This window comes from Aedes albopictus, chromosome 2, assembly GCF_035046485.1.
Source record: "Aedes albopictus strain Foshan chromosome 2, AalbF5, whole genome shotgun sequence".
NCBI classification, from domain to species: domain Eukaryota; kingdom Metazoa; phylum Arthropoda; class Insecta; order Diptera; family Culicidae; genus Aedes; species Aedes albopictus.
This window is the reverse complement of record NC_085137.1, coordinates 495,531,591-495,545,145: the sequence shown is the minus strand read 5'-3', so window position 1 is coordinate 495,545,145 and position 13,555 is coordinate 495,531,591. Positions and strand designations below refer to the sequence as shown.

The following is a 13,555-nucleotide window of genomic DNA, read 5'->3' as shown; positions in this document are numbered from 1 at the left end:
TTCAAATGTACTATTTTAACTTGTAAACTTTTCTCTAAGTTTTATGCTCATTTATAGTGCTCTGGAGTAATAGAGCAACATGAGATCTCAGCAATCTCATTTTGATGACCTCAGATCATTTCGGGCAAAAAATCTTCTCATCAGATATAAGAATCGTTCCCTGACAGGGATATCGAAATGTAAACGACTCGTATTGAACCCGAATCAGAATGCCCCCTTAAGATTAGAAATTCCTAGCCAAAACTCATGCTATGTCCGGGGTGTGAACAAAGATTAGTGACGTTCCCCTTGGGTGTCCTTCCCCTAGCAAGCGTCGATGACAGCAAGCAGCATGACGAGGTGGGCAGTGTGATGCTACCTCATTGAGGAGTAGAGCTTTGGCGGAGCAAGTCGCCTGCATCCCGAGGTCCCGTATCATGTCAAGTGATTCTACTGTAGTTTGCTAAGATGGATGGGAACGGATTGTTCCGGTGAGTCACGCAACATTCACGCTATGAAAGCAAGTAACGCTGTGAACCAAAAGGCAACCTACCAGACAAAACAGGATTACAGTATTAACTGATAAATCAACAACAATTATCAAACCTCGTCATCCTGGGTTCGGAAATTGTTATTCACTAGGGTAACATGGCAAAATTTATGTTGTGTGTTGTGTATTTGTCCACATGGGATGTTCTACTTTATGTTACATTATTCATGTAATATATTTTTTTTGCTAATTCCTCACATGTATATGGTAGATGGCGGATGTTTTAGGACTTTTTCACTTAATTGCGAATAATTTGAAACATTGTTCTCAGGTTTTCCGATGGCCTTATAAGGCGATCTGGGGAAGGTAAAGATCGCATTACCAGTCACTATGCTGAAATGTTGTTTAATCACTAAATTCAAAGTGAACCAATCTATAGCCTTAAACAACCTACAGGGGATAGACAAAATGATCGGGACAGGCAGAACTTTCATTTTATCTCCTGTTAACCTTGTGGATAAGGCTTTGGATCGCCAATCCGGAGACGACAGGTTCGATTCCCGTTCCGGTCGGGAACTTTTCTCGACTTCCCTGGGCAAAGTGTATCAAATTCTTGCAATGGCTGGCAAAGAAGCCTTTCAATTAATAACTTTGAAAGTGCTCAAAGAATACTAAGTTGAAGAGAGGCATGCCAAGTTCCAGTTGGAACGTCGAGCCAAAAAGAAGAAGAAGATCTAAAAATCTAAAATTTTTACTATAAGTTAAACAACTAGTTGTGGTCCAAATGGTCCAAATCGAGCTATTCTACATGACGTTAGAAGTTTTAGAGAAAGTCATAAATATCCAAAAGCCAAATTTGAACTGTTATATCTCCGGATTCAATGATCCGAATGCAATGAAATTTTGAGCACCTATGACTCATATAATGAGCTTTGAAAAAAGTTTGACTTATCTTGAAATTATCAATAAGAAAAAAAGTTACAGCAATTTCATTTATTTTGTGATTTTTTAGTAAATTGGTTTACTTTTTCAATTTATAGCAAGATTTATTGCCAGTTATTTTGTTACTTCCTTTCAAAACATATCCATATGGAAGTTAATTAGAGAGAATTCAAATAAACTATAACTACCATCTCGCATTTTGAAGCGATGTTGAAATTTTCGAGAATTTGGTGTTATATCAGAAAGTGTAGAATTAGTCTAAGTTAAAACACACGTAAATAAAAATTGAAAAAAAAAATGATACCGCCGTTGGGGTGAGAATGGGTCAAAAATGCATACTCCCACATTCATCGTTCAATAACTTTTGCTTCGTTGCATGAAAAAGTCCTTTGATCAGTGGAATGTGATCTTTGGTAATGCATGCTCAAATGATGAAAAAATATTTGGAGTTCGTAAATTTTCCTCAAAACTAAAATTGTATCAAAATTGACTCATTGTTACCCTCAAAGACGGTATATCAGAAAAATAATCTTAACGCTATGAATTTCTTCCGTGTGAACAACTTTAGGTTATGTCAAAAGTTTTCCATAGCTAATCATATAAGTCATGAACGCTCAAAATTTCATTGCATTTGGTTCATTGCATTCGAAGATATAACAATTCAAAGTTGGCTATCGGATAATTATGACTTTTTCTAGAATCTTTTCTAATTTTATGTAGAATTGCCCGATCTTTCCCAAATTTGGACCGTTGATACACAACTAGTTGAATAACTTACAGTTAAAAAATTTAGTTTTTTAGATGCACTTTTAAAAAGTTAGAGCTATTTGATCATTTTTTGAAAAGTGAAAGTTTTGCCTGTCTCGATTTCTTTACAATAAAAGCATTCTACTTACTGTAAATGATTGAAATACGTAGGAAACAAGGTCAAGTTGTAAGCCAACTGATAATATGTTAAGTTTTTCTCTGTTATACAGGCTTAATGTACTCATTTGCTTAGGGTGTCCATTATGCCCCTATTCTCCTAACTGACAAGACTTCACGGAGCATGGTGGTACACGATCTTAAAATAATTTTATCTAGTAGCATTGTTTATCAACATTCTCCCAACCCAACAATCTTCTCTCCATTGCGTAATGCAGGATGTGGGACCATTTTTTTTGTTTGTATTAACGAGATTTTTAACTCTAGGCTAGTTCATCTCGGGACCAACGCTTTACTTTCCTTCCGAAGGAAGAACTCACATTATGTGAGTGTGTCGGGAGTGGAATTCGATCCCAGGTCCTCGGCGTGATAGTCTTGTGTTCTAACCACTACACCAGCTCCGCTCCAGGGACCATTTTGATTGAGAGGCCTATTTTGGGCACTTTTGCTATGACTCAATCAACGTCATATCAATAGAATTGAGTTTTTGTGGTTAGATAATGTACGTATCAATCAATCAATAAATTATTTGGTGTAATACTGATTTGTGTAGAAAATGCCAAAAACATCACTCCAAACCTAAGTGGTCACACAGCCCATTAACAAAATTGAGAAAGATTGAAAGCCAAAATATTACAAAGGCAGCGTATCAGCGCCCTCGCACCAAGTGCTACGGGTGACATGTTCTAAAATTCCTTGCACTACATATTACTACGAATATCAAAAAGAGAAACATTCTGCTTAAAGTAGTAAAAGCAGAATTTTATATTAGAATTCTTATTTTTTATAGCAATAAATGAACATAAAAATTTATGCTTTTGAGAATAACCTGTGAGTTTCCATTCGTAGCACTGCCATTATCACATTAATTATTATTTCATGACCTTCGTTATATGTAGTTCTTCCCTCAAACCCACCCCCAACTTTCCTTCCTTCTAAAGCTCGATTGCATTGCATTGCAGTATATATTGGTTTGCGTGTGTGTGACTCTTTCGCCGTGGCACCGTGGCAGTTGTGTTGCGTGTCACTTTCATGTCCCCGGTGCCGGTAATATTTTCCATTTGAGAAGTAACCGAAAAGCTGCCGCTTTCTCACTCTCTGCTCGCGCCCTGCCACCACCGCCGCCGCGCCGCCGTGCCCATTTCCCACCCGGGCCCACAGTCATATAAAGCAGTCGTAATTCCTGTAAGGTCCTGTCTGTTTCACAGTTGCAGGTAAACGCACAGAAGGAGAACAAAAATGGCACCATGTCGCCGGATTCGCCCGAACCGGAGGACAGCTACACGCTGACGCCGCGCACCGAAGCCAAGTACAACAAGATCGACGAAGACTTTCAGATCATGATGCAACGGAACCAGCAGCTGTCGGCGAGCGGGCGAGTCAACATGGCGGGGAACAGCTACTCGCTACCGGTATCGGTGCCCGTCATAGGGACCTACAACGATTCCAGCATGATGCAGAGCAGCCCCCAGATGGCACACAATAGTATTAGTCCGCGGCCTTCCAGCTCAGAAACCGACTCAGGTGAGTGGACTGCTGTGGGGTACCATGCGTCTCCTTTGTTGATGGCGTAAGAACGGAAACTTAAGTCATAGCTTGTGTGAATAATTAATGCGGGTAGCTATTTTTGTACAGGACTTCCCGTAGAAGTTTTCTTAATTTGTAGGGTGCCACTTGGCCGCAGGTATTACGATTTTAATGCATCATAAAACTTTCCGAGACGGCTGTAATTCGCAGCGACAAGTGTTGCGTTACCCAATGAAGAAATTATCCCCAAAGGGAATAAAAAACTATTGCATGTGGCAATGCAATAAGTTACGTACCTTTCGTTAATAACCTCCCTTCTCACCCCCTCGTTATTTTTCACAGTGTATCCCTCCGGTGGAATCCTGGAGATGTCCAACGGATACCCACATTCGGCGTCACCCCTCGGTGGATCTCCCAGTCCCGGGCCGAGTCCAGGTATTGGCACGCACCAGCATAACCACAATAACAATAACCATAACAAAAGTAAGCATGCCAAGTTTTCCCCGCGTGTGTTTGGTGGTGTTTCGCCACTCACTCACTCACTCTTTCTCTCTCTCTCTAACGATAACGAACGACGATACTAAATATACGAAAAACCTCTTGCTACCACACAGCGATTACCGCACTCACCGATCCATCCGGTTGGTGTGACTTCCGTAAGTGTGTGAGTTGATGTGCACTTTAACCGTAGGCTGATTGCGAGTGTTTTTTTAACTGGTTAACATTGTAAACAAAGAGATGTAGTTATTCTATTTAACACAACGTCGTATGTTATTACCTTTTCGTTGTTTTTTAAGCTTTTGTGTTTGTTCTCGGTTTAAAAATTTAAACGTAAAATGAACATAAAGTTCTGGCGAAAAAAAGGCCATTCATACATTTTGCAAGGATTTATTTGTAGAAGTTTCTTATGGCTTGAATTATAAATTAATTTGAAGGACTACACTAGGTTTTTTTTTTGGCGATTTAATCCAGTAGTCCCTTTAGTAATTCTACAAGGAAAAGCCCAGAGAGGATGCAAATAAGTAGTGAGCTTCAATGAGGCCGTTGATTTGCTCAGGGACCTGAAAAAGACAGAATAAACATGTGGGCCCACTTTCCTTTGGTGGAACTGTCCCTCGCGCGCTGCCATTTGACCATGGAGTCCAACCTGGCAGCCTTGCGTAAACATTTTTTTTTTCTTCTAATCTAAACCATAGGGGGAAAATCTGCTCAACAGACACACGAACAGGAAGGTCCGGGTAGTGTGGGATTAAGGCCGTCTTCTATAATAAAAGTAAAAGCCAGGACTACTCTCTCCTCGAACCACTACACTCATTCCTATGGTCGCCAAACCCTTCATCTCTCCGGAACCACCAAGAGGCCTTGCTTCAGAGAGGGGCTAGTGCTCATCGCACCCTCAAGGTTAGATGCGTAGCCTGTAGCAACGAACATCGATGACTCGCTTTGTCCGTCACGATAGCATGCTGGCGCTTAGTCAGTTTCCCGAGTGGTCCTCACCTCTCCCTCTGTCCTCGGAAGACGGGCTGGTTCAACCCCGCCCGCGCCCAACTGATTTGCAGACATCAAGAACTGATGCTTACGTGCAACGCGATTTGACCTGCTGAAGGCAATGGTATTACTATCCTTCAGGCCCCATCAGCTGTTCCAGAAGGGATTGCTGACAGTGGGGCCTCCACATGCCCCGGCCCTTACCGGTGACCCCTTTCCAACCGCGGCCGCTCGGATCCAACCCAAGCAACACACTTGGTTACAAAATAGTCACGGCAGCGCATGTAAGGGTTGCGTAGTAAGTCACAGTGATTTCTGTGCAACCCTTACATGCGCTGCCGTAACTGTTTTGTAACCATGTGTGTTGCTTAGGAACCCAGTAAACCGACGCCACGACAGCTACCAGGATGTTCTCTGCGCGGCCACTTAATCGCTGTAAGGGTCGATTTTGACCGCAGGGCACCGACATGATCTACGAAGTCGTCTCCGAACCCCTGGACCACCTCTTGTATAGCGTCTGAACTAGCCCTTCTCCGAGTCCACGCGCCACCTCCTCTGTAGCTCACAAACATCGCGGGAGCCCCTGCAATAGCTACTTTTAAGGGACTTTGCTATCCCCGTAACTTCTTCATCGGTGACCCTCTCCTCATCGCGTGACCAGTCCCCAGCTATCGTACGAAAGGAAGCCAAGGACTAGAGTCATGAGGCGAGAAAAGCCCCCAACAACTCTGGAGTGCTCTGTAGGAGCCATTACACCTCTTGTCTTTGCTTTCACGATCCTGTATGCATCACCCCACGGATTTGCATTGGCACTCTGACAGAGACCCTCACAGCAGGCGTTTTTGCTTGACCTTACTCGGTCTTCGGCGTGACTTCGGCAGCGGCGATCACCACCCACCGTGCATTTCGCTCTTTCTGAGTTCGTGCTTGCTGCATCCGCCGCCTAGCCCGCAGGCAGGTGCGGCGCAGGTTCTAAATCGACAGTAAGCCGGTGGTCTCCTATTTCTAGGGTGGACTGCTGGATTGTAGTCGATACTGTAGCAAAGCACCAGGTGTGTAGGCATCATCTACCCTCCAGTTCGGACTGCTTGTTAGCCCAGGACTACGAAAGGTAACGTCGATAATCGACTCCGCTCCGTTCCGACTACATCTAGTATGACCAGTGCCTCTACCAGGATCTTTTGCGAACCCTACTTATTCGTGGAACGGCTTCCCCATTCCTAGGCATTGAAATCAGCCGCCATTACCACCGGCCATCGCCCTGTCAGCAAAGTCGTCATACAGTCCAGAATTTGCGTAAACTGCTAGATGGACTACCGCAGAGCCGTATAACAGCTACAGACCCCGTTTACTTTGACGACCACGAAATCTACGTAGGTAGAAGATACCAACTCCTGGACGGGGTATTTACCCGTCGTCTATATCGCCGCCATTTTTCCAGTCCCATCCGCAACTCAGTTGCCGATACCGGCGGATACTCGGTATGGGTCCGCTATGATGGCGTTATCCGTCCCCCACTCAGAAACTGCCTGACAAAGCAGTTGCTGGGCTGCGTCACATTGGTTCAGGTTCAGCTGCGTTACCTGCACTGTGATTTGTAAGCTGTGGCTCTTCTGAAGGCCGGAACCTCCCATTGGGTGCTTGCAGTTCCCGGATTTCCCGAAACAAATCAAACACTTGGGTGGACTCGTGCAGCCTTGTGCCTTATGGCCTTCTCCGCCGTATTGCCGCCAGTTTGCTCCTGTCAGGGCCTTTATAGTCTCATGACTTGTGTTCATGGCGCCTGATTCCAGACACTTGAAGCAAGCCTCCGGTGGCTCGTGTAGGGTCAGTTGGCATACTGACCAGCCCATCTTGAGCTTTCCTAGTTTAACGGACTTGTTAGCGTCCGCCACAGGTAGCAGTACCAAGGCTACCTGTGTCCCGTCCCTGCCAGTAGCTGCGTTGGCCACCTTGTTCTCGCACTGCCATAGTGTTGTAACGAGCTCTTCCGCGCCATCTTCAGAGTCACCTCCGCTGTAAGATCTCTCACCTTGACACCTTCATCAAGGACCTCTTCCGACGAACTTTTGTAGGCGGAGCCCGTCCTTGCGCTCCTTGTCGTTCCACATCGCCTTCAAGGCTTCCGAATACTTGGACTGTGCAATCTTGATGACGAGCGTGTCACCCTTCTCGCGCTTGGCACCTGCCTTCCTATGTTTCCTAGGCCTAAGGTCCCTACGCTTCTGCACGTCCTGCGGTTTCTTCTTCTTCTTCCACTCTACTTTGGTCCAGTGGGCGTGGTTTCTGCGGACCAATCAGTGGTCGCAATTCCTCGTTTCCTTCGATCCGGTACAGGCCGGCCTTTTCAGGCCCACCTTTCCTGTCTTTCTGGGACCTCTGGCTGGGATCCGACTTGCCGGTTTTACAACCAAACTTCGGGGTTAGTAGCTGCCTTACCTTGCGGGCGCTGCCTGGTAGCTCCGGCTGCTTCACATGCTTCTGCAATTGCTTGTCCTAAACCATACCAACCTTCATGGGTTTTGCCGCTGCCACAGTTGCCACGAGTTTCTCTTGGTCATGCCAGGCCATTATCATTGACTTTCGAAGTTTAATGAGGGCCTGCTTGAGGTCCTTGCTAATATTAGACTTAGCTGACGTAAAGTCAATGATGGAGTCAAGCTGCTGCGTAGCCACCTCCATCGCAGAGAATCTATCTCTATTCTTGTTGATCACCCTCATCAACCACGTTTCGTGAATTCTTACACGAGTTCTTCAAGGAATTCCTTCAAGGATTTTTTCCTCTAGGGATTCTCCTATGCAATCTTCCAGGGATTCCTCCTTGAATTCTTGCAGAGATTTCTCGAAGAATTCTTTCAGAAATTCCTCCAGGAATTGCTTCAAGGACTCCTCCAGGAATATCTCCAAGAATTCCCTAGGAGTTTTTTTTTCCTGGGATTCCTCCAGGAATTCATGCAGGCATTCCTCCAGGATTTCCTCCAGGAATTTCTCCAGGGTCTCCTCGAGGATTTCCTTCAGAAATTACTCCAGGAATTTCTTCAGAGATTCCTCCAGGAATTTCACCAGGAATAGATCAAGGAATTCCTTCATAAATTCTGTAAGCAATTCATCCACGAAATCCTCCAGGAAATCCTTCAGGGATTCCCTCAATAATTCATCCAGGATTTTCTCTAGGAATTCCTTCTGGATTTTTTTCAGGGATTCCTCCAGAAATTCTTCCAGATTTTCCTGCTGGAATTACTGCAGGGATTCCTCCAAGAAATCCACTAAGAATTCCGCTAAAAATGCCTCCAGGAACTTCTTCAAAGATTTTTCCAGGGTTTTCGTCACGGATTTCTTTAAGGACCCCTGGGATTCTTTCAGGAATTCCTCAGAAAATTCCTCCATTAATTCCTCTTGAAATTACATCAGGAATTTCTCAAGGGTTTTTCTTTTCAGAAATTGCTCCCAGAGTTCCTCTTGAGATTCCTACAGAAATTCATCCAGTAATTCTTTCAATAATTCTTCTAGAGATTTCTCTGGAATTGCTTCAGGTATTCCTTCAAGGATTTCTCCACGTATTTCTCTAGGAATTCCTCCAGGAAATCCTTCGAAGATTTCTCCAGGAAAACCTCCAGAAATTTCTCTAATAATACTTCCAGGCAATTCTCCAGGAATACCTTAAGAAATTTTTCATGGAGTCTTCCAGGCATTCCTCCAGGAATTCCACCAGAGATTTCTCAAGGAATTGCTCCGGGGATTGTCCCGGGGATTCCTTCAGGAATCCCTTTGAGGATTTTTTCAATAATTCCTCCAGAAATTCCTTCTGGAATTTCCCAAGGGTTTATTTCAAAATAATAGAAATAGAAATCTCTCAGAACTCTATCTAGAGATTCCTTCAGAAATTCATCCAGTAATGTTTTCTAGTATTCTAGAGATTCCTCCAGGATTTTTTAAGGGATTCCTTCAGCAATACCCACAGGAATACCTTCAAGAATTTCTCCAGGTATTCCTCTAGGATTTTATCTCGGAATTTCTTAAGGAACTGCCCAAGAAATCGCTCCAGGAATTTCCCCAGAAATTAAGGCAGGAATTCCTCCACAGGAATTGATCTAAGAACAACTCCTGGACATCCTTCAGACATTATGTTAGCAATTCCTCCAAGAATTTCTACAGGAAGTCCTCTAGGAATTTCTTCTGAGATTCTTCCAGGAAATTCTCCAGGAATACTTTCAGATTTTTTTTTAGGAATTCCTCCAGAATGTGGTGCGGACCTGGTGTGATGGTTAGAACACTTGACTAACACGCCGAGGACCTGGGATCGAATCCCATTCCCGACAAACTCGCAAAATGTGAAGATTCTTTCAGGAATTTCTCCATAAATTCCTCTTGAAATTCCACCAGAAATTTCTCAAGATTTTTTTTTTCAGAATTTCTCCCAGAGTTCCTCTTAAAATTCCTAGAGATTTCTCCAGAGATTCCTTCAGGGATTGCTTCAGGTATTCCTTCGGGGATTTCTCACGTATTTCTCCCGGGATTTCTCCAAGAAATGCTCCAGAAATTTCTCCAATTATTCTTCCAGAAATTTCTCCAATGACTCTTCCAGGAAATTCTCCAGGAATACCTTAAGAAATTTTTCATGGAGTTTTCCAGGCATTCCTTCAGGAATTTCACCAGAGATTTCTGAAGGAATTGCTTCGGGGATTCCTCCAAGGATTTTTCCACAAATTTCTCGAGGGATTGTCCTGGGGATTCCTTCAGAAATTCTTTTGAGGATTTCTCCAAGAATTCCTCCAAAAAATCCTCCAGAAATTCCTTCTGGAATTTCTCAAGGATTTATTTCAGAAATAGAAAAAAAAAATAGAAATGGAAATATCCCAGAACTCTAGAGATTCCTTCAGAAATTCATCCAGTAATGCTTTTAAGTATTCTAGAGATTCCTCCAGTATTTTTTTTCAGGGATTCCTCCAGCAATTTACACAGGAATACCTCTAGGAATTTCTCCAGGATTTTATCTCGGAATTTCTCAAGGAACTTCCGCAGGAATTTCCCGAGATATTTAATCACGAATTCCTCCAGGAATTGATCTAAGAACAGCTTCTGGACATCCTTTAGATATTATGTTAGCAATTCCTCCAGGAATTTCTACTGGAAATCCTCTAGGAATTTCGTCAGAGATTCTTCCAGGAAATTCTTCAGGATTTCTCAACGAATTTTTCCAGGGATTCCTCCAGAAAATCGTCCAGAAATTCCTCCTGGAATTTTTCAAGAGATAGGTTTATCATAGGATTTCTCCGGGAATTCCACCAGGGATTTCTCCAAGAGTTTTTCCAGGGATTGGTCCAAGAATTCATCCAGGAATTTATACCTGCTGGGTCCCATCCCAGAATTCCTCCTGCAATTCCTCTAGGGCATACGCCAGGAATTTGTTCAGAAGTTCCTTCAGGCCCTAGTTTGGGCCTTTCTCCAGGATTCAGGGATTTCTCAAAGAATTCCTTAAAAGATTCCTTCAGAAATTTCACTAAGATTTCCTGCAGGAATTCCTCCAAATATTTTTTATAGAGATTTCTCATAGAATTTTTTCTAGGAATTTCTCCCAGAATTCCTCCAGGAATTTCTCCATAAGTTCTTCCAAAGAATCCACCTTAAATTTATCTAGGATTCATTCTAGGAACTCCTCAAGACATTTCTTCGGAAACTCGTTTAGGGATTCCTCCGGAAATTCCTACGAGAATTCCTTCAGGAATTTCTACGAGAATTCCTTTTGTTAGTTCCTACGAGAGTTTCTCTGGATATTCTTCCGGAAATTCAGGCATTCCTGTAGGAATTCTTCCAGGGATTCATCCAGGTATTTCTTCAGGAATTCATCCCGGAAGTATTCCAGGAATTGCTCCAGGAATTCTTGAGGAGATTTCTTCAGAAATTCCTCACAGGTTCTCTTCAAAAAATATTCAGGAGTTCCTTCAGAAATTTCAGAAATCCTTCAATCATCTTTTCCAGGGATGTACCCAAGATTTTTTCCAGGATTACCTGATGATTTTTTGAATTACTTCAAGAATTTCTGGAGAAATTCCTTTTGCAAATAACATTGGAAGATAATTAGAAAAGGATGCAAACAGTAATCGATAAATTATCCATGGCATCTTTCAGGAATCCCTCCAGCAATTTCTTGAGAAGTTTACTCAGAGACTCCATTAGGAATTCTTTCAGAAAATAATTCCTCTAGCCTTTCAGAAATTATCCACCACTACCAGAACCGCGTTGATTTGTGTAGAACAGGCTTGGCCACCCCTTCCCCTGATCAAAATGCTGGCTATGCCCTCGTTGAACTTCCAACAAAGAAGAAGCTTCCCGTTTGGGTGGACATCTCTTCTTTGCGCGTATCCACCACGCTTCGCTTATCGGTCAAAAGGTCCTACTCCTTGTTGACCAGGGCCACCGTCTAGCGGAGTTTCAGCAAATCTTGCTTAAGGTATTTGCTGGTATCCTTAATTCCTAATCCTAGTGGTTATCTATGCAAGCAGGGAGATCACCCGAGGGTTGACATGACTTCTTATGGGGACTAAGCTTAGAGCAGGATCAGCGCTAATGAAGAGTGTTCATCCGGCCCTACTTACTTGATGGGCTACAACTCGTAGCGGTGAGTCTACGCCGAATGAAGCATTTGCCTCCACTGGACTCGATCCTGGGCCAATCGCTTCCAGTCACCCTGAACGTTTAGAGCCCTTAGATCCTCCTCAACTGCAAAAAGCCAACGTGTGCGCGGCCTACCACGAAGCCGACGGCCCCTTCCTGGTTCTCTGCTGAATATGGTTTTAGCTTGTCGTTCCTCCGGCATACCAGCTACGTGTCCAGCCCACCGCAGCCTGCCGTGTTTTATTCGCTTCATTATATCCATCTCTTTATATACATGGTAGAATTCGTGGTTCTAGCGTCGTACGCCGCCTTGAAATCTATAAACAGATGGGTCTGCAAGTTGTTACCCGGCCCTACTGATATGCCGGAAGTACTCCCAGCTGCCACCTGAGGCACTTTTGGAAGCGGTACCATGTCGCTTGTACAGAGTTGCTTGTTGTGGACGCTTGGTATTTGCTATTGAGCTATTAAATTTGTCCATTATACTTTAACGACAGAAACAAAACTATACGATAATTCTCAACCCTTTCCTAAGTCAACCTTGATTCCCACTGTAAGTAGTATAATGCTCTGCCTTCTCTATTGCCAGGCATGAATAAATAATAATAATTAAATGGTTCACCAAGCAGCGCACGAGTGTACTTGAACCTTGAATTCGATTGGTTTGTTCGATTCGGTCGTCCGTCGGCGCAATTCCTGACGACCGTCGGTCGTCGTCGATGACTCTACACAACAACGTTCGGTGAACAAATCCGTAGCATTGAAAAGCACCGGCACAACAACACCATTCATCCGGGCAATCCGACCAAGTCCCGTTCCCCAAGGTGCTGATACCGAGCCAGCAACCAGTATGATCGCCTTCGTTCGTGCGGTCGTCCGTCATCGTCCCCCACCCCCCTAAAAGAGGGACGAGGGTATGGGTGGTGACGCTCGAAATTACCAGGAGTCAATTCGTGATTTGCGTCACAGCACAGCGCGCGTGAAACATCTGAGACGGGCCGCGACACAAAAACCGGCAACGGCGCGAAGCGATGTGGGGTGAGCCACCATGCGGCCCCTTGTACAATGTACATTCACATTTCCCAGGGAAAAGCGTATTGCGCTTTGGCAGCAGTCCGCGTTCGATGGGTGGCGGCGGCGGCGTTAATATGCTTTTCCCGTTTTCTGACCGAGGCTCGGTGGTGATAGTCGTCACGAGTTGGTTGCTTGTTTTTTTTTCTGCCGTTTTGAGCCGTCTCGTTAAATGAGTTTGCAAGTTTTAACGGGTATGGATTTAATATCGTTAATGGAACGCGGTTCGACGCAGCTGCTGATTGTGCGGAAGTAATGCGCTTTTGCGACATACACGTTCGGGAGCTATGGCGCAATGCGTGCCAGTCAAAAATGACTGATTCAAAACAGACTGCCCAGACTTTGCTGTAGCATGATTAGGTGTTTCTATTTCGGAGTTGACTTATGAATACTTTATAATTTTCACCTATAGTCGTGGTTCTTGAATAACATTTAAAATCCTTCCACGATTATTGTGATACCAAACTTGATTTAGCTACAATTAGAACTGCCACTCACCACAATTAGAAAGAGTAGCGT

At 43.9% G+C, this 13,555-nt stretch overlaps 1 protein-coding gene across 16 annotated transcripts in view; it reads left to right on the top strand.

Annotated features, from left to right (window-relative positions):
• The window catches only part of LOC109408373 (myocyte-specific enhancer factor 2), a 435,257-nt gene that overhangs the window by 401,923 nt on the left and 19,779 nt on the right, over positions 1 to 13,555 (top strand). For 8 of the 16 annotated variants that reach the window (XM_062854298.1, XM_062854297.1, XM_062854300.1 and 5 more), the window contains 3 exons: positions 3,544 to 3,859; positions 4,205 to 4,345; positions 4,477 to 4,518. In XM_062854298.1, the coding sequence (XP_062710282.1) occupies positions 3,544 to 3,859; positions 4,205 to 4,345; positions 4,477 to 4,518 (499 nt within the window). The remainder of the gene's footprint in view (positions 1 to 3,543; positions 3,860 to 4,204; positions 4,346 to 4,476; positions 4,519 to 13,555) is intronic. The other 8 variants (XM_062854303.1, XM_062854302.1, XM_062854305.1 and 5 more) reach the window with 4 other exon arrangements.